General features: G+C 46.2%; 1 protein-coding gene across 1 annotated transcript in view; it reads right to left on the reverse strand.

Annotated features, from left to right (window-relative positions):
* Window positions 1-20,953, reverse strand: part of IGF2BP1 (insulin like growth factor 2 mRNA binding protein 1) — a 48,354-nt gene that overhangs the window by 16,751 nt on the left and 10,650 nt on the right. Inside the window, exons 3-4 of the mRNA XM_007941946.2 lie at window positions 2,780-2,828; window positions 2,193-2,244 (exon numbers count right to left, since the gene is read on the reverse strand). Coding sequence (XP_007940137.1) covers window positions 2,193-2,244; window positions 2,780-2,828 — 101 coding nt within the window. The remainder of the gene's footprint in view (window positions 1-2,192; window positions 2,245-2,779; window positions 2,829-20,953) is intronic.

The following is a 20,953-nucleotide window of genomic DNA, read 5'->3' on the forward strand; positions in this document are numbered from 1 at the left end:
GGGGACACCCAAATAAGAATTATGTCTGCATAATTTTATCTGTATCTTTTCAGGGAAAAGGATTTTCTGACTTATATATTCCATGGCCATGGAGATGGACACATAAGGCCATCATAATTTCCTAACACCAGCCATTAATCCCACCAAAGTTCTTGTCTGTGATTATGAGTAACTTTTTATTTTCCCTTCATTTCATTTCCCATATTCTCTTTCCAACAAGGGAGGAGAATGTGTTCGTCTGCTAATGTCACGATCTGGTGAGAGGCGATCTGGACACACACCTCTCGTTGTAAATTAATGCAAGCAACATTCTGCCTTATGTATCAGTGTCTTGTGAATTTGGATCCCCTGGGCCTGATCAAAGGAGCCCTGGTGGCACAGTGGGGTTAAGCACTTGGCTACTAACCAAAAGATCAGCAATTCAAACCCACCAGCCACTCCACAAGAGAAAGATGTGGCAGCCTGCTTCTGTAAGTCATATCTGCTTCCATTTTGCCTTGGAAACCCTATGGGGCAATTCTACTCTGCCTGATAGGGTCGCTATGAGATGGCAGCAATGGAGTTTTTGTGCTTTGGGGCCTGATCAACCCGGCAGTGGGAAGTGCTGACAAAAAATAAGTTTTTGCTCCCATAGCACTAAGCAAAAAGCACTTGGCCACAAAACCTCTGTGCAGTTGCTGGCTTAAGCCCTCTGACATTCATCAGTGCTCCTGTCACTGGAAATACAGCAGTGAATGAATCAGCAAAACCTCCCTGCCTTCACAGAGCTTACATTCTAAGAAGAGACAACAATAACAATAATAAATAAGTAAATTATACAGGTGAGGAGTACTATGGGGAAAATTTGGGGGTGGGGGGTGGATGCAATTTTAAACAGGGTGGGCAGAGTGTACCTTGCTGAGAATATAACATTTCAACAGACTTGACAACTTTCCCTAATGTTCAACAAAATCAAATGTTTCCCATCCTGATTTCTCCAGGCAGCAGACAGACTCTCCAGATCCCTTGGTGAGTCTTGTTGTTGCTGTTGCTGTTGTTATGTGCTGTCGAGTTGGCCCCAACTCATAGTGACCCCTCCTTGGGTTTCCGAGGCAGTATCACTATGGAAGGAGATTGCCCCATCTCCCTTCCAAGGAGTGGCTGGTGGGTTTGAACTGCCAGCCTTCTGGTTAGCAGTCAAGTGCCTTAGGCACTGCGCCACCAGAGCTCCTTGGCGAGTCTTAGAACCATTTAAACTAATGTTGACTCCTGCTTGGGCTCCCAGTGAAGCTGAGCATGGAGCCACTGCTCTATCTTGCCTTTTATTGGTCCAATAGTAACTGAACCATTAGTCTAAGCTGTGCACAGTACTGTACAATGGTTATCAGGGAATCATTGTGTCCAGGCATTGATAACAAACAGTTAACTCAGCACTTTACCTTTGGGCAGGTGAATATTCTGATCATTTATAAGCTTGTCCCTTTCCACAAAGAATTTGCAGATGAACATTTAAATCTCAGGCAAGGAAGTTACTTTTTTGTTTCTTAAACATCTCCAAACCCAAATACCTCACCTACTTAAAGACTAAGTTCTATCTTGTCCAACCAAAATCACTTCATATTTCATTTAAGTCCAAGTCTTCTGAAAAGAACTTATAATTTTAGAAAAACAGAAAATTATTCTTATGATCTAGTTCTTTTTATTTTTTTCCCCTTCTGTGGGCTCACTCTTAAAAGATTCTGCCTGTAACAAACCCGCTCCCTATTTTTTAAAAAATTGACCAAAGACATATGAAGGGACCAATCAAGAGTTTCTAACAAATTGGTTATTCCACTCAAATCTAAGAAACATGAAGCCTTTAAATAAAAGGGCATAGACTTATTCAAGATGAATGCACCATTTCTTCTCTAAAACTATTTCTAAGATCTTAGAACTTCTATTTCTACCTTGGTCAATCTCTAGGAGGCTGGTGACTACTCCATGTTGGGAAGAAGTGACTTTGTTCAAGGCTCATGTTGAAAAAACTGGATTCCAGGGATGAGCAGCCAAGTTAGAATCAGGTGTCCAGGTCCCCCCATCCTTTGTATCTCCCTCCATACCATATCCTAACGTTCTTCCTGGGGTCTTCTAGTTAAATTTGGTGATAGACAGGGAAGCAGAGCAGACCCCCGAAATTGTTCCAACACCAGCCCACCACCTCTGCCCCCTCTTACCTTGCTCACAGTTCTCTACTGTACCATACTGAGCCAGAAGACTGTCTAGTACCTGGAGGGGCACAGAGAAAGAAGGAAGGGTACTCTGAGCACCCCAGGAGCTGTCACAAAGTCAATGACTGAACACCTTTCACTCCAGAGCATTGGGGCACAGGGAGAGTCTCAAATGGGAGGATACTAACCTGCTCAGTTTGTCCTTTCTGGGGTACTAATGCTGATGGTGACATCAGTGAGGGGGTGTCTTTGCAGGAATATACTCCAGCTCTGCAATAAGGGGCTTGCTTTTGGAAGCAGACTTGGGCAACCTAGATCCCTAAATCAACTTGTTCCATCACCAAGTTTGGGACTCAGGGGTCACCCTTCCCTGCATCCGTAGTGCCCCTCAACACAGGGACAGACCAAAGGATTAATAATGGTGGATTCTTGGGTAAAAGATGAGATCCAACCAATCCATCCTCAGTACTACTGGCATCTCCGCCTGGTCCCAGATCACGGGGAAACCTTCCATGTCAAGCTCTTCCAACTCAGGCTGATCTGACTTAGAGACCCTATTAGACCCTATTTAGAGATTCCCCTCAAACACTTACCTCCCATCGGAGCTGGGGTGGAATATTTCGGATCTGAATTTTTCGACTCCTTAAAGCAAAGCGAGAATAGCGTTAGAGAAAGCTCTGGATTTATTAGGGCTCTGTAGCCTTCAAGTTTCTCATCTTTGTCCCAGTCTCTATCTCCCAACTTCTGCTTACCAACACCAATCTTAGAAGCCAAGAAGAACATTTTGGGAATGGAGATGTAAGACAGCATAATATCCTAAAAATCATAACTACTTTGTCTCATGGCTGTCTGTCCTCATCAGCTTTGCTTTCTCAGTCAATTCTTTACTCAGTAAGCACTGAGAAGACAAAGTTAAATATGACACTATTAATTCATTGAACTATTTAATTGGGGTCTATTGCCTATTTTGTCCTGGACTTTGTCCTAGATGCTGGGGATATAGTGATAAACCAACAGACAAGTGCCTGGCCTCAAGGTGGTGGCAATTTATTAGGGGAGGTACAGATGCAGACAGATGACAAGAGGGTAACAGTGCAGCAGCTTGAAGCCTGCACAGGTAAGAGCTGTGGTCCACTGACAAGCACTGGTCTTAAAAAGGTTATTTTAACTTTTTGAGGCCTTGCTTCTTCCTTCATAAAGAAGGGGTAATATCTATTCACAGCTGATAAAAGGTGATTTAGATAATACTTACTTGTAATGAGTTTAGCAAAGGGCTTGGAATCAGCACTTAAATGAAGTACAATAATAAAACCAAAAAACTAAACACATTGCCAAAGAGTCGACCCTGACTCATAGCGGCCCCTCCCAAGGCGGTATTCCCTGTAGATTGCCCAACCTTCCTTCCAAGGAGTGGCTGGTGGGTTTGAACCACCAGCCTTCTAGTTAGCAGTCAAATGTCTTAGGCACTACGTTACCAGTTTCCAAAATACAATAATAGATGTATGTAAAGACACTAAAGTGAGCGTAAGACACAAACACACAGCCCAGCATCACGTCCACTCCCTCCCCCACTCCCTGTTAACTGTACCTTCTCCTTCTCAGCTTTAAATGCCTCTTACAATTGTACCTTTCCCTGAGGAAGGCTTTTAGTATTGCCTCCAAGGCAATCGGCTCACTACCCAAATCAATGCCTTAATCCCTGGGCTTAAAACATTTAAATTAACTTGATCTGTGCTGGTCAATTATCCTTTAAGTCTTTGCATATTCTGGATCAAACTTCTAGGCCAGGGACATGGCCCATCAAATTTCTAGTGTCATGAGGGAAAACTGGGCTGGAAGTACGGAAATTAAGTTCTAGCCCCTAACCTGTCCCTGATAGGGTATTAGCCTGATTAAGCCATTTAAATCTTCAGCCTCTTTACCTGATACCCAGCAAGGACCATGTCAGCTCCTGCCAGGCTCCCAGGAACCAGGGGAAGGGATGCTAAACTCTAACTGTAAATGTTTCAATCTTGGTGTCCTAAGACACCTAACTTCTCTCTGACCTCAGTGTCTCCAGATGTAAAATGTAAACTGAAAGGTCTTTAAGACCCCTTCCCACTCCACAATTCTGAGTATTCATAAATCCCATGCAGACTCTTTACTGATGAAATACATTAAGGAAAGATGGGTGCCTGTGGCTGAAGAGAATCTTTTTGTTTCTCTTTGACCCTACTTTGGTTGGTTTATAAACACTATTAGGATGACACCAGCAGGACCAAACAGTAAGGATCAAAAATAAATTCAATTCCAGGTCCTCGGATCCCACCAGGCCACCTTCTGGTGCCTCAATTTGTCGGCCAAGAGGGAACTCCATAGCATCTGCCCTGGCGAGGGATTTTTCCACAGAACTCTTTTGCTGACCAAATGGACAATGAAGGTCAATCAGTTGGAGAACCAGTGAAAACAGGTGGCTAGACCGTTAGAACTAGGAGCTCTGGCGACCATTAGAAGATTGAGAACACTGACCTAGCTCAACACTGCAGAAGGCATCCAAACCCAGGACTTCTCCCAGGCAAACCCTTTAGGTTGAAGGGAGTTCAAACCAAGACAAGCCTAAATCAACCCCAATGCAGCCTAGTTTGAAGCTCGCTCTTTCAAGATGGTCCCTTAGCATAAACGAAGGTCAGAGGTTAGAAATTCCCTCCTCCTACTTTAAAAACTCCCAGTTTTAGGGGCTTTCTTTTCAGGAGGGTTAGTGGGTAGGGAGGAGGTGGCAGTGGTGAAATCAAATCTCTGCTAGGGATGTTAATCTATATCCTGAAAGCAATGGCAGGCAGATCGTCTGGAATGTCAGGAATGTTCCCGGAGAGGAGGGGGGAAGGGCCACCCAACCAATGGAAAAAAGACATCCTGGCCACCCTCCCCCACCCCCAACCAACAGACTCGCCCACCCTTCTAGGGCCACACAACCGCCCTGGGAACCCACTCCAGGCCCCTCCATGCCTCCTTTCTGCAAAGCCCCTTCCCCTAACTAAAACTCAACATAGAGGGAATGGAAGAACACAGCCCAGCCAAACCTTTTCCTTTTAAGTCTTTGGCCTGGTTTCTATTAAGTGTGGTGCCACCTAATTTCTTTCAGACCCAAAGCACATGGGGCAATGTTAGGAACTATAACCAGTATTCTCTCCCTAGGACCTCTGGGTAAAACGCATTCATTCCACAAACATTTACCGAAGGCCCAGCATGGGCTGAACTAGGACAGTGCGCTGAAAGCTCAGGAGATACAGATGGTAGCTAAGAGCACACTGGCTGGTTACTGCCTAGCTCTGTAACTCAGTTTCCTCCTGTGAAAAATTGATAGGGCTTCCATGAGGGCCCAAAGAGATAAGGGAGCCTCTGTGTGGTGCAAACAGGTAAAAAGCTCTACTGCTAACGGAAAGATTGGAGGTCCCAGTCCATCCAGAGGCATCTTGGAAGAAAAACCTGGAAATCTCCTGAAGAACTGTTGTTGTTGTTATGTGCTGTAGTGACCCCTCCTTGGGTTTTTGAGGCGGTATCACTCCGGAAGTAGATTGCCCAATCTTCCTTTGGAGGAGTGGCTGGTGGGTTTGAACCTGCCAACCTTCTGGTTAGCAGTCAAGTGCCTTAGGCACTACGCTACCAGTGTTCCACTGAAAATTCTACTCAGACACACAGGGTCACCAGAAATCAGAATCAAGTTGGTGTGACTGCTTTTTGAAGAGATACGCACTGCCATCGAGCCGGATCCAACTCATAGTTAGCCTTCCTTGGGTTTCCGAGGTGGTATCACCAGCCTTCTGGTTAGCAGTCAAATGCCTTAGGCAGTAAGCCACCAGAGCTCCCTTTAAAGAGATAAGGCGTGTAAAACACAGTGCCCACCATACAGTCGGGGCTCAATACATGTCTCAGTCCTGAGGAGCCTGCTGATGTCCAGGCAAGCACGACTAGAGGCACACAGGCAGGCTGACAATGAGCTGCTAAGCACCAGGGTGGTGGTAATGGCTGGGGGTGGGGAGCTCTGGTGGTATAGTGCTTAAGGCATTTGACTGCTAACCAGAAGGCTGGTGGTTCAAACCGACCAGCCATTCCTCGGAAGGAAGACTGGGCAATCTACTTCCGTAGTGATACCACCTCGGAAACCCAAGGAGAGGTAGTTACGAATTGGATGACTCCACGGCAGTGAGTGAGTTTGAGGCTAGTGGGAAAATAGCCTAGAGTCCCGGTCCCACTCTCCCACCTCCCCATGATCTGCAACTACAATAATATGGTCTGGTCCAGGGACCCCTCCAGCACTCCAGTAGGCCAGCTTTTATTAGGGTTGGGTAGTGCTTTTGCCCTGCGGGTCATGGCTATCCTCTCAGCACTTTCTATGTACAAGGAGCTCCTACACTCCAACACTCAGAGAAGGAAAGAAACTCCCAGAGGTTTATTAATCCTGTAGCTGATAAACCTGTTGACTGAAGAATGAAACTGCCAGTAGTAGGTACACCCGTGTAATTATTCCCTAGGTGCCAACACCCTGTGGTTCCTGGTGCTCTCTGGCTCTGCCTGCCCTGACCCATAGACAGCTGTTAGGCCCTGGGGCAGCTCGCCACTAGGGACCCATTAGGCACTACCAGGTCCGAGCAGGGAATTCAGGTCACAGGGACTGAATGAACATTCTTCCCAAACCCAGGAGAGAACAGAGAGCAACTGGGTAAGGGTTAAGCAGGAAAAAGACACTCACTCAGGAGCTCAACCCCAGGAAGAGGAGGTTGGAAGTTCTATGCTGGCAAGAAGCTCGCTCATCCTTCCCACACTCAAGAGTTCAGAGAAGCCTCACAGCCCTAGACCAACGGCATAAAAAAGACAAAAAGCCTTTGCCAAAGTAGAGGTTTGTTATTCTGGAGGGAAAATTAAAATTCCTGTTAAGAATTGATGTTTAAATTCCTATTAAGAATTCATACAACCACACATATGAACTGCCACGTGGGCGTTGCCCTCCAATAAGTCAAAAACACCTCATCTATTATTCTTTAAGCTATTAACTTCATTTTCCAATCGTCTCTTTCCATAGTTCGCTGAAAAATGATTCTGTGGAATACTGAGCAATGAACTAGATACACGTGGTGATATTAAGCAATTATTGTTAATGTTTTATTTAATCATATTGTGATCTTTAAAGTTCTTTTATTTTAGAAATACATGCTGACATATTTACAGGTCAAATAACATGTCTAGGATTTGGTTCAAAATAATCAGGCAGTGGGGAAAAATGGAAACAGATTGCAAAGGAGTTAGTAATTGTTAAAGCTGGGTCATATGAACATGAAGGCTTATTACATTAGCCTCTCTACTTTTGTATATGTTTACATTTTTTTCCATAATAAAAAGATTTTAAAAAAAAAGATAGGTTATTCTAGCTCACCCAGTTTTGAAATCATCACAAATTAATGAGTCTAAACTAATGTGGTTTTCCTATCACTTTATTAGCAAGAATCCAGGCCCTGGAGAGGAGCTTGCTGGGAGCCCGTGGGCGTGTGCCTGGGTTCCAGTGGCGGGCGGGCGGACCCTTCTCAGAATGGGGCCTCCCCAGAGGGCACAGTGCGCTGCCATCAGGGACTCCAGGCTTCAGGGAAGGAGGCTAAACTTGGCCCCAGCAGGAGTGGGATTTTTCTAATCATCTAAACAAACCTGCTCTTTCCTTTTTCCACCCCCATGCCCAGAGGGGAGGGTGCCATCTTCAATTATGCTGGTGGCCTCTCCCTTCCCTAGAGTTCAGAGTTCCTTTAAACCAGGGTGGGGCAAGCCAGTTGAAGGTGGGGAGGTCGACAGCAGTAGGTTTTGGAACCTTGTCCAGCTTGGGGCCCCAATCCCCAAGAGGCCCGTCATGAGTTAAACCTGGACTTTCATCTCCAGCAGAAAACTAGGATTAAAGTGGGATCTTCCGATTAGATCCTTCACCTCCACCCACTCCCTGCGGCCATACTTCTGTCTGACTAGCTGGCTCCCTGTGTGGTCTTGGGCAATCTCTGGACCTCTGCTTCTTACATTTTGGAAGTAGGAGTTAGATCAGTCCAACTTCAGTCAAACTGCAGAAGAGCGACCCTATCGGCCAGGCATTTACAATGTCTTGTGTTTGCAGACAGGCTCAACCTCTGTCTGTCTATGGTGTAATTGGTTAATGCACTCAACTGGTGGGCGAAATATTGGTGATTCCACCCACAGATGCCTGGGAACAAAGTGGAGCACAGTTCTACCGACACACACGGGGTCACCATGAGTCAGAGTCAACTTCCAGGCAACTGGTTTTTTTTTTTTACTTGGTTCCCCATGGGAATGTTATGAAAGGTAAGAACACTCCTCTAGAAAAAATGCCAGCATTTTGCACACAATTTCAAGATTTCAGGGGTTCATGAAGACCTTGGGATCCATCCACCAACCTAGTTAAGACCCTCTTCTTTCTTCCTCCCATTTATCAACACATTTAACCTTATCCCAGTGAGCCCAAGTCTTCAGTCAAGCCCGTAGACATCTCAAAATGGTGGTAAGAAACTGGTCCATGGCATGGGGAAGGGGTTATAGCTGGATGCTGGTAAAGAATGAACAAAAAAGAAGCTCCAAGCCTGTGAACACAGCATCCTCAATCTAACAGGGAAAAAAAAAAAAAACTCATTCCCATTGTGTCAGTCCCAACATATAGCAACCTATCTTTGGGTTTCCAAGGCAGTGTCTCTATGGAAGTAGATTGTCCAGTCTTCCTTCCAAGGAGTGGCTGGTGGCCATCCTTCTGGTTAGCAGTCAAATGCCTTAGGCACTACGCCACCAGAGCTTCCCAATCTAACAGGTACAAACTTCTAATCAGCCATCAGGAATATGGCTATCAGGATTTTCCTCAAGGTTTCCATGAATGAATCCAGTTACTGGAGTCATCCATCCTAGATGTTTCCTTAGCACCTACTACGTGCTGGGCCTGATCTGTCCACACGTGGCTAGTACAACTGATTCGTAATTTAATTTTGAGTATGTGAAGAATTTAAACTTTTCAACCATGAGTTTTATGAACTCTAGATAGAGATCAATTATTTCCAATAAAAATTTAGCAACTAAATTGGGATGGGCTGTATGTGTAAAATATAGTCCAGATTTCTAAGACTTAGTTTAAAAAAGGTGTTGGAGCTGTGTGTCAGCTTGGCTGGACCACAATTCTGTGTGGTTTAAGCAATTGTGATGTGGGTTGTTCCAATGATGTGATCAGATGTCTATGTTTTGAGCAGCCAATCCATTGAAAGGGAGTTTCCCTAGGGGTGTGGCCTGCTTCCAGTATATTTATGGACATCTTTGGAAAAGAGACACTCTTCTGTGGATCGGGATTCTGCCTACAACTGTCCGTGAGTAACAATCCACCATTCGGCCTGGAGATCTTGGATTTGTCGTTTGTTGGAGTCAACAGCCAGTATACTGCCTGCCAACCTTGAGCTCCTCAGCCCCTGAAGCTGCGTGAGTCAGAAAAAGCCTCCAGCTTGACGTTTGATTCAAGAACTTGGGACTTGCCAGCTTTTATAAGTGTGTGAGCCATTTTCCTAAGATAAATTTCTCTTTCTCTCTATATATAAGCTTTACTGGTTTTGTTTCTCTGGAGAACCCAGTCTAACACAAAAGGGAAGTGGCAAAACATCATTAAAACTTTTTATATTGGTTGCACCTTGTAATTACAATCTTTTGATAGATTGTATTCAACATATATTTTAATCCATTTCACCCATTTCTTTTTACTTTTTTAATGTGGCTATTAGGAAAGGTATGTGGCTCACACTGCATTTCTACTGGACTGGGCTGGGCACAAGATGAGTAAAGACAGGCATGGCTCCTGTTACACAGTGCACAGTCCAGGTGACTGAGGCTAGGGTTAGGATGGAAGAAGGGCATGGGGTTAAAGGGAAATGGAGGGAGGCTGGCCACAAGACCCCTTCAGAAGTGGGTGATTCCGCTGACTCCTCAGCAAGATGGTCCCACACGGAGCACTCTCAAAAAGAAGCCCCCTGCCTGTTGTTTCTCTCGGCTAGAAGTCTGCAGGACATAAAACATGCCCTCAAGTGCCAACCTCTGCCTTTTCCAGAAGATCACGACTGGCATAGTCATTCCTCTTTACCCCTACAGGGTGGAGGTGGAGGGGAAAAAAAAATAATACTAATGTCCAGGAAAACTTCTGAACTGGGTGGACCTGGCACGCTTCAGGCATGGCAGTAGCTGAGAAAGGGGGCGGGGCTGGCAGGGGAGGAGGAGCTGGCTCAATGCCCAGGGCTCCGTGCCAGGCTGATCCAGAGGCAGGGCAGCCAGACAGGCAGGCGGGCGGGCGGGCAGGGGGGGGCAGGGGGGGGGGCTGGAAAGAACTGACCCGTTGGGGGGTGTGGGACCAGGCGTCAGGAGGCAGAGCAGATGCCACCACCAGGGAGAATGCCAGAGTTTGGGGGGGAGGGGGGACACACTGAGAGGCAGGGACAGCATTGGAATGCATCTGTGACCTCATGCACGTGGTCTTTTAAATGCATGTGGCATACAAGCACTGTCCCACGTGTCCCCTGACTCCTGAGCTAACACTGAGGACAAGCTGGAGCTCCTCCAGGCTGAACCTTTAGCTCACTTTCTTCTACTGGTTTCTTTGGAGGGCTCTTATATCCATGCTCCTAACCTACCTGGGGTCAAGGAAGAGGACAGGGCATCACTAGACATCTCACATGACCATACACACACACACACACACACACACCACACACCCTAATCTCCTAATCTGTCACAGGCAGTGCATTGAGGCAGGAAGAAAATGAGTTACACTCATTTTGAAGGTGGAGAAACTGAGGCTCAGAGTTTTGAAGCAGGCCTAGAACTCAGCTCTCCCACTCAGCTGGTTCACACACATTTCACCAGACTTCGCTGCTCTCTTCTTAAAAGAAGTGCGAACACAGCACCAGCTAGTATAACACTGATGTCAGGATCAGGAAAAATGCCCATATTCTGTATGGCTAAGTGCATGCCAACTGGCTTGTACTGAATGTGGCTGTAATTTGGGGCACAGGATTTAACTTGCAGAAGAGCTAACTATGCTTATAATACGGCTGGATGGTTGTCAGTGAGATCTGGTAGGAGAGTAAAAGGACTCTGATTGACCCTGGATAGTCACCAATAGTTCTTTTCTTACAAAATGTCATTTAAGTCTAGGGGCAGGCAAGGAAGCAAGGTTAATGCTGACACCAAGGGGAAGGTATTAACTGATGGTGGAGGGCAAGCAAACCTTGGGGATGAATATTTTGTCCGATTCACTCATCTCAGAAATAGAGAGACCTGCACATTCCTCTTCTTGCCCATCTGGGCAGCCCCGGAGGAAGGCAAACAGAAGCTCTGGGATAACTAACCTCTTCCTAGACAATTTCTAAGTCTGCCCCAGGCCAACTGTGGCTCCCCCACCCCTCATCCACTCTCAGAATCTTGCTCTCCTCCTCAGAGGTTCCTGGAGAGGAAGGAGGAGCTGGCCAGGTGGAGCTGTGCTGTGGGGGTGGGGGTGGGGGTGGGGGAGGGAGATCTGGGAAGTGGGGAGGTATAGAGAAGAAACTCAAAGTGTGGAGACAAAGGGAGAAGAGACCCAAAGGTGACCCGATCTGAGCAGGAGAGCCAAGCCTTCCTGGTGGAGGCAGAGATAGTGTGGGAAAGAAATGTAACCACTGGGACACTGCTCACCATCCCACTCAGGCTGGCAGTGGGATGCATTCCTAGGCTCTTCCCTGGGGGTGGGGGAATGTTGGTGCGTTCTGAACACGAGGAAAGGCAGGAGGGGCTAGATAGGCCATTTCCGGCCCCAGCCACACCGGAGATGAGGGTTTAGCTCTCAGCGCCCCCCACCCCCCAGCGGAGACATCAGCCTCTCTCCAGAAAGCTTAAAAGCCAAAAGGTCTGGCACTCTGGGACCCAGAGACCTGGCTAAGGGTGGAGCTGGTGCTCTGCAGAGACACCATGGGGGGGGGTGCCTCAGAAATGGAGAGAGGTTGGGCCTCTCCTCAAGAGAATGGTGAACTTGGAGATCAGCTCCAGAGGAAGATTATGAGATGGGGCAATAAGGAAGGAAAACAGCCTCAGAAGAAATCAGTCTTCCCCAACTCCCAGCTCAGCACAGCAAAAAAGACCCTATGGGGGGTCCAAGTACTTCTTGGAAGCGGTGTGGTCCCCATGTGAGGACAAGAATGTACCCTGGGGTGTGTTAGTGGTACAGAGCTCTGGTTGTGCCCCTCCAACATGAAGTTAGCAACCTCAAGGGGCTTACTGTCTTCTCCTGCAGTGGCCAACCAAGACCCGTTGGTGGTCAGGAGCTCCAGGAAGCTGGGTGTTCGTTTCTTCCTTGTGGAGTAATTCTTAATCAGAGCAGTTCTCCTCTGACAGGAATGCGACCCTGAGTTCTGCCCAGGCTTAGTACAGGAGCAAAATGCCTTCTCGGTAGTGGACTGCGTCCCCAGCCCAAAGATTCTGTCTAGGAGGTTTAACACTGGCTTCCAAGATGGCTCTCCCTCATCCCTGGCCAGGAGTAGGACCAAGGTCTCTAAAAAGCCAGAGAACCTAGGGTCCTCTGGACAGAGTTTCACTGAAGGAGAGTGGAAAGGGGGAGCAGTCAGGGCAACTGAGGAGGAGGTGCCTGGGAAGGGTGGCAGCAGCTGAGGGTGGGGGGAGGGCTGGCAGCAGCTGGGACGGGGAGGGGAGTCCTCATGATCGGGCAATTGAGAAGGTCTGAGCAGCTGAGAGGCAGGGGCTGGCGTCTACCAGGCCCGTGCCCCTTCCCCCAGGCCCTCTTACCTAACCCATGGAGAGCTAAGTACTGCCCTCCCACCTCTGCTGTTGGGTGGGCTGAATCTGCAGAGCGCCAGGACGAGGGCAGAAGATGTCCCTGGAACCCCCCTGTGATGCAGGGATCCACACAGTCTCGAATATTCTGCCGCCAAAGCTCCCTCGGTACCCTGCTCTCCCCAAGCCTGTCCTGCCCCGCCCAGTGGGCCCTCAGCTACCAGTGCAGGGCCCGGATGGGGAGGGGACGTGCGCCAGGGGCTGTAGGGTGGGGGTGGGGAGCAGGACTTTGCCCTTTGTCTCTCTCTCCTGAGCCACCGGCCGAAACCCGACCCCATCAGCCAGCAAGCCAGGCAGCCAGCGAGGAGCAGGCTCCCCCTCCAGGGTCCTTTAGTAAATCCAGACCCGACCTCCCTGTGGTCAGGGCTGTGACTGAGGTGGTCCTGTGGGGGAGGGGGCTTCCCGCCTGCAAATAGGCCTGCAAGCATTTAAGTGGGAACGGGTTGGGGGTAGGGGCCGGGAAGGGGCTGGAGTGGGGCCGCAGAAGCTGGAGGGGAGAAAATGGCCCGGGAGGCAGCATTCCTTCGAGACCTCGGCTGGGCTGCGGCTGAAGACTGCATGGGCTGGAGGCCTCCCACTGAGAAGGCAGCAATTGAGGCCTGGGAGTAGGGTGGGGTAGAGTGGGGAGTGGGGGGCACTGAACTATGGAGGCTTGCAGGCCCTGCAGAGAAAAGAACCCTCTTCCTAGGCAGGTCTCCACAGTGTTCTACGAGGCTCTAAGTTAAAATTAAAATAGACACATCATACTCACTCCCATGTAAAGTAAGGCATTTTGTCTGGGGATAAGAATTATCTTTGTGCGTCCTTTTGGGGTATAAGGTGGGAGACAAAAGAAGACTGGAGACACTGGGCCCTGTAGCCAGCCTTCTGGGGGTTAGTCCCCAACTCCCCTCATCAATTAATGATAGTAACTTAACAATTCACATTTCATTGCATTGTAGAGTTTACAAAGTACTCTTTTTTTCCCAACCACACTCTCCCCTATGAATCTTGAACAACCACTGGGTTGGAATGAACCTCAAAACAACCATAGGAGACTGCTAATATTTTTATTTTCATTCTGCAGGTCACCAAACAGGCTCACGAGAGGTTAAATGACTAGCTCAAAATGACAGTCACCAGCAAGTATCACTATGTCACGCTGCCTGCTCCTGTGTGCCAGGCTAGGTTCTTGCTCCTTAAAAACTAACATGAGTTATGATTTTGTATGCACGTGAAAAAGGTCAACTCTTTGTCTGATGGAGGAGGGGGGAGGCTGTTCAATCCCTGCCCTTCCCCCCAACCTCTCATCGCCCCCAGCTGAACCTAAAGGAAAGGAAGGGGGTTTAAAAAAAAAAAAAAAATCAGCCAAAAGCCCTGGTGCCTACCCAGAAGTGCCAAAGGATGGATACTCTTGGAACTTTAAACACTAATCCAGCTTACGCCATGGTGTTTCGAAGTCAGGGAGGATTCAGATGAGGAAACAGCCCCGTGAAATGTGATACTGGCTCCATATCCCACAGTTTACACATTTTGGGAAAGGACAGGCTGAGGTTCACCCCTCAATTGTAACTTCACTCAAGTCCTTCTCTACTTCATCCAGCTCCCTCTCCAACGCCATTATTTCATTCCAAGAGCAGAATTCCCATTTCCCATCTCAGCTGCCAAGCCAAGGGGAGAAGATTTGGACCCATCCATCTCAATTGTTTTCAGCCTCCCAAGATTGCCTGAAAAACCCAGTGCGTCAGAGAAAATAGAACACAAAACTGGTATGAAACACCTGGGAGGAAGAAGGCGCTGAGCAGGAAGAAATCAATGTCGGACATGTTTTTATCTACCAAGTTATGCTCCCCCACAAAAGCTCAAAGAAAGATTCTACTAGGCTTGCAAGAGAGCTCAACCTTGGGGGCAGAGACACTTGCATTTGGATGCCAGCTCTACTACTGGACTTAGATTGAAGCTATAATGGTACCTAAATTACCTTAATCCCTTGGAGAATTAGTTTCTTCCTCTGTAAAATGAAGATAAAACCGGCAGCGTTGTTACGAAGAGTCAATGAAGATACGATGACTGAACAGGGATGTCTGTCTACCTACCTCAGGGCCTCATTTCTGTAACCTCTCCCCACTGGAATGTCACCTCCCTTTTTTCTAGATGAATTGTCTCCGTGTTGGTCCACAATGCTATCCTTACTCCACTCCTCTTTTTTTCTGCCTATCCTCCCAAACCCAGCTTAGCTCAAAGCCTTCCTCATCTATTTAGTTCCTGAGGTTGTGCGTCTCCCATTTTAGTCCATAATTTCTTAGACTCTCATGCTCTCCCAAAGCTTTTCCCGACTCTAACTAAAATGAAAACCCTAGAGGGCAGAGACACTGTCTTGCACCTCTTTTGTGCAACCCCCTCTTTCTACCCTGTCTCTCCCCTCCTACCTTGAAAGGACACCCAATACTGCAAAATAAAAATTTTTAGTATTTTACAAGTAGTGACTGGGATCTTAAAAGCTAGCAAGCTGCCATCTAGATGCAACAATGGGTCTTCTCCTCGTCCAGAGCAAAGAAGAATGAAGAAAACCAAAATTCATGGAAATAATTAGTCCTAGAGACTGGTACACCATCCGATCTGCAGCCTACACAACTATGAGACCAGAAGAACTAGATGGTGCCCGGCTACCACTGTCATCCACTTGGAAGGGGATCTATGTAGGAGATCCTTGATAGAGAGGGAGAATAATGTGGAACAAAACTCAAAATCATTTGGATGAAAAAAAAAAAAAGGTGGGGACCAGGTTTGCTGGTCCGATAGAGCCTGGTGGAAACATTGAGACTATGGCCCTAGCTGCCCTTCAGGTCTGGAATTGAACCCACACCTCTGGTTTCCAGCCAAACAAAAGACAGGCATATGTAGTTGAACATTTACCTCAAGTAGATACACTCCTTGGAGAGAACAATCATGGGAGAAAGAAGGGCTGCTTATGCACAGGGAGACAGTTCACGGGGCAGGAGTGTATGGAGGGATGGACACTGCAAAAAGGTAACTATGGGGAGGAAGTGGGAGGGGAGCTGTTGCATTGTGGTAAATGTGGTCAATGACATGAGACAAAGTATATGTGAACTGCTGTATGGAAAGTGAATTTGCTCTGTAAATCTTCACCCAAATCACAATTTTTTAAAAAAATAGTATTTTAATATTTACTACAAGGGGAGGGGTCAGGTAAAGGATCATTTATACAGAATGAAGAGTGACCACCATATGGGAAAAAGCAAAACTGGCAATAGCTTAGAGGCAAAGACTGTAACACCTCCCTGGCTAAGGTTGCTGGTGAGATTTTTCAGACAGGAGAGCAAAGGAGCTTGGGCCTAGACAAATACCATTCTTCTTCCAGTTAGAATTTTAAAGGAAATGATTCATTCACAATAGCCAGGTATAAGAAAATGAAACAATTATCTCACAGAGGTACAGGAGGTTTATAAAGATTATCCTAGTCTACCTTCTGCCAACCCCAGCTCATTCTGGACAGGGATCTTTCTACTTCATCCCCAAACAGCAGCAGCAGCAGCAGCATCTCTGAAAGATGGTAAACCTCTGGAGGAAGACTCTTTAGTCAGCTGCATTTTCCTTTTGTCTTTTACATGAATTTAAAATTGGCTGGAGTGGACACTGAACAAGATGAGTGAAGAAAATATTCCTCTGACCCCTGCTGCCTCTCCAGCCAACGTCTTACTGCGTCTAGTCCTTCCTCACCAGGAATATACTGACTGCAACCACCAACAGCTGCATCTCTCTATAGAGGATCAGCTTTGCCCTTTAATTTAGGGTTCCATCTCCAAACTCTGCCAAAGCAACTGGTCTCTATTACGGTTGGACTTTTCCAAGCAACTTAGAGACCTAGGGGGGAAGTAGAATATATATTTCTAACTCTGAATAGATATCTTCAACAAGTTTACTCCACCCAACAGCCCCCACTTCACTTCCTGTCTCCCCTCATTTTCTCCTCTTCAGAGTCTCTAATGGAAAGGTGACAAGCCCCAAGCAAACCCAAAGGGCACTCTACAAAAAGACAACACACATCGTTCTGCATAAACTAATTGCTAAAGTCTTTATACTAACTGATTAAAGTCACAAGCCTGTAAAATGGCTAAAAACCACATCCGGATTGGAAGCACTTCCCCTCCCCACCCCAGTAAGAAAAGGTTCAATCCTCATTCCCTGGTCCGAGACCTCGAAAAAGGGTGTGCATGTGCTTCCACGTGTGCACACAGTGTACCATGTACCCTTGAACAGGGAGGGCTGAAGACAGGAAGTGGGCATGAAGGTAGGTTCTGAGCACATCTCTGGGGATCATCTCCAGGCCAGGAGACCAGCGAGAAGACGGGGGGAGGGGGTCAGTTTGACACTGTCGAACACAAAGGCACAGTGAGGAGAGCAATGTAAGCAGTCACTTCCTGGGAATCCAGGGATCCCCAAACTCCTGAATGCCTACTTTATTAACTCACCAAGACCAGAATATTAAGACAAAGATGCCAGTCTCCCACCAGTTGGGGGAAGCTACTCTCATTTGTCCCTTTCTCAGACCCCCAAGGGGATTCGTATCACCCCCTTCATCATGGATTCTTACAACACTTCTCTCATCTGCAGAATTAGGGTGATTCCCCTCTGAACAATGTATCTACCCTACATGCACCTTTAACAATAGCCCTAAAGTGTGAAATTTCAGCTAGAAGTCTGGCATGGGTTCAGGGTACCAACTACAGTAGAATAATTGACCCATTTCCCCTAATGACCAATCAGTAACATTCACCACCATGCCTGCCCCACCTCTCCAAGCCTTTTGTCTTAAGAGAAGGATGGGGGAGATATGTAGTGGTGGGGTCCATAATCTGGGGGCTCTAGAGGTTTTTCCTGATGAGCTTCATCTCCCTTTCCCAAAAAAATAGCATCTGATAACAACAGATCCCCATCAACTTGCCTATCCATATAAAATGCAGGAGCAATCCACCTAAGTATATTGAAACACACTAACCCACTATTTAGATATATGCTCCAAGTTGCCACACATACAGTCGCACAGGCAAAATCTCTCATGGACACATTTTGCAAACATCTGCATACTTGATCGCTTCTGAGTCTCATGGAGCTAAGTTTAGGCGAGGGTTGTGCACCTGCAGGAGTGCAGCCGGAATGCTGCAAGAATGGCCAGACTTCGTCTCACCTACTTTGTTCGTATTGTCAGAAGGGACCAGTCCCTAGAGAAGGATATCATCCTTGGTAAAGAAGAGGGTCAGCAAAAAAGGGAAAAGACCCTCAACAAGACGGATTGACACAGTGGCTGCGACGATGGGCTCAAGCATATCAAGTATCGTGCGGATGGTGCAGGACGCGGCAGGGTTTCATTCTGTTGAGCACTGAGTCGCTGTAAGTCAGAGCCAACTCAATGGCATCTAACAACAGTAAGTAGGTTGTATGGCCAGGGTGGGGTAGGGCAGAGAATTATAAAGCTTCAAAGAAGGACAAAGAATGACCAGGACAGGAAGCAGAAAAGTCAGTATGTAAAACAAAATAGTAACAATAATAATAGCTAATGCATGCAATTAAGGCAATGTAAGGCAAAAATTGAGGCTTAAGGAGGTAAACTAACTTTTTCAAAGTCTGCCAGTTATTGCCTGACCCCAAAGCTCATGCTTTTGCACTTTTAACTCTCTTCAGAGGGAGACTTTTCCTTCAGACCCCTGCAAAGAATGAGTGAGGGAACCAGGGTGCATCTTAAGACTCTGACCAAAGAGAGCTTACTCCCTCATTGAGACTCAAGAATTTTGAATGATTCCTAAGCTCCCAGTCCTCTTGCCAGGAACTCAGACCCCACAACAACTTTTACATATATAAATAATTTTTTAAATTTCTGAATTCTGGTCCAAACTTCCCTTTAAGAGTTTAAATATACCCAAATCAACTAAACAATCCCATCAAATTTCACTCAGATTTAACAATGTCAATTTCAAGTGGCCAAAACATCTAGATGAATGATTAATTTTTTAACTGAAAGTAACTCAAATAGGGGGGAAAGAAAAGTGCTCCTTAAACTCTCTTTTCCTATGGAGATGTGGAGAAGGTCGACTAGAATTCACGGAAGAGACATGGTAGAGAGGGAAAGAGAAAATGAACAAAGATGCTCCACCTCTCCCACCTCTTCTCCAAAAGGGATTTGCTCCACAATCCTCCCCTAAACTAGGGGCTAAATTCCTACCCATCCCATATCAGACCCATCCCCCCCATTCCCCTATATGCCTTCCATCCACCAATATGCCAAATGTCTAATAATCAGACTTGCCCTGAGATATTTTAAAAATATCTGATAGTTTAGTCAAATTTTTTCCTAATCATCTAGCTCTTTGCTCTGTATTTCATTCAAAAGCAGTTTACTGATGGCCAGCCATGCTTGACGCTCCCTGCTACATGGACAGAACATCAAATCCTGGGAGTCTGGATTTCTGCAACAGAACTGCATCTCTCATGGTGTTTGTTCTACATACAATTACATTTCAGTGCATTGGAAGCAGATTTTCTCCAATTATGTTAAAATTATGAGGTCCACAGTCAACTAATTTTTGACAAGGATGCTAAAGTCCACTCAATAGGGAAAGAAGAGTCTCTTCGAAAAATGGTGCTGGGAAAACTGGATTTCCACACTGCAGAAAAATGAAACAGGACTCATACCATTCACAAAAACAAATCCAAAATGGATTCAAGACCTAAATGTGGAAACTAAAACCATAATTCTTAGAAGAACAAGCAGGGGCAACACTGTCAACCTTAGGTTTCAACAACAGATCATCGAACATAATAAGAAAAGCACAAACAGCAAAAAACAAAATAAATAAGTGAACCTCACCAAAATTAAAAACTTTTGTTCATCAAAAGACTATCACATTATGCAAAATGATACGGTGCATCCTTAAAAAGCTAGAAATAGAAATACCGTAGGACCCAGCAATCCCACTCATAGGAACATATCCTAGAGAAGGAAGAGCTGTCACATGAACACACATATGCACACCCATGTTCACTGCACCATTACTCACAACAGCAAAAAGATGGAAACTACCTAAGCACCCATGAGTGGATAAATGGATAAACTGTGGTACATACACACTGTGGAATACTATGCAATCATAAAGAACAATGATGGATCTGCAAAACATCTCACAACGTGGATGAATCTGGAGGACATTGTGCCGACTACAATAAATCAAGCACAAAGGCACAAGTATTGTATGAGACCACTATTATAAAAAGTCAAGAAAAGGTTTATACATAGAACGAAACCATCTTTGATGGTCATCAGGGGAGGGGAAGGGGGTGGAGCAAAAACCACTAACTAGATAGCAGACATATGTTAACTGTGGTGAAGGAAAAGGCAATACACAACATAGGGGAAGTCAGCACATCTTGACATAGCAAAGGAAGACACTGAGAGAACACAAAAGAAAACAAGGTGACTACAGTAAATACTGTAACATGCACAACCCTGCAACAACAGTAGAAACAATAATTTATAAGCAGATACATATGTATTCTGAATAGAGGTCAAGAGTAAAGGAGTACACTCCCTACATACACAGGTTTGGCTGTGGGTATTTTTACACATATATTTGCATATATAAGGAGCTCTGGTGGTGTAATGCCTAAAGCATATGACTGCTAACCAGAAGGTTAGTGGTTCAAACTCACCAGCCACTTTGCAGAAGGAAGACTGGGTGATCTACTTCTGTAAAGATTTACAGCCTTGGAAACCCAAAGGGGGTCATTATGAGTCTAAATCAACTTGATGACAGTGAGTTTGAAATCAACTTGATGACAGTGAGTTTGGTATTTGTATATGAGATATATGTGTATATATATATAGAGAGAGAGAGGGAGAGAGA

Source organism: Orycteropus afer, unplaced genomic scaffold, assembly GCF_000298275.1.
Source record: "Orycteropus afer afer isolate SDZICR_OR568_19922 unplaced genomic scaffold, OryAfe1.0 scaffold00085, whole genome shotgun sequence".
Taxonomy (NCBI): Eukaryota; Metazoa; Chordata; class Mammalia; order Tubulidentata; family Orycteropodidae; genus Orycteropus; species Orycteropus afer.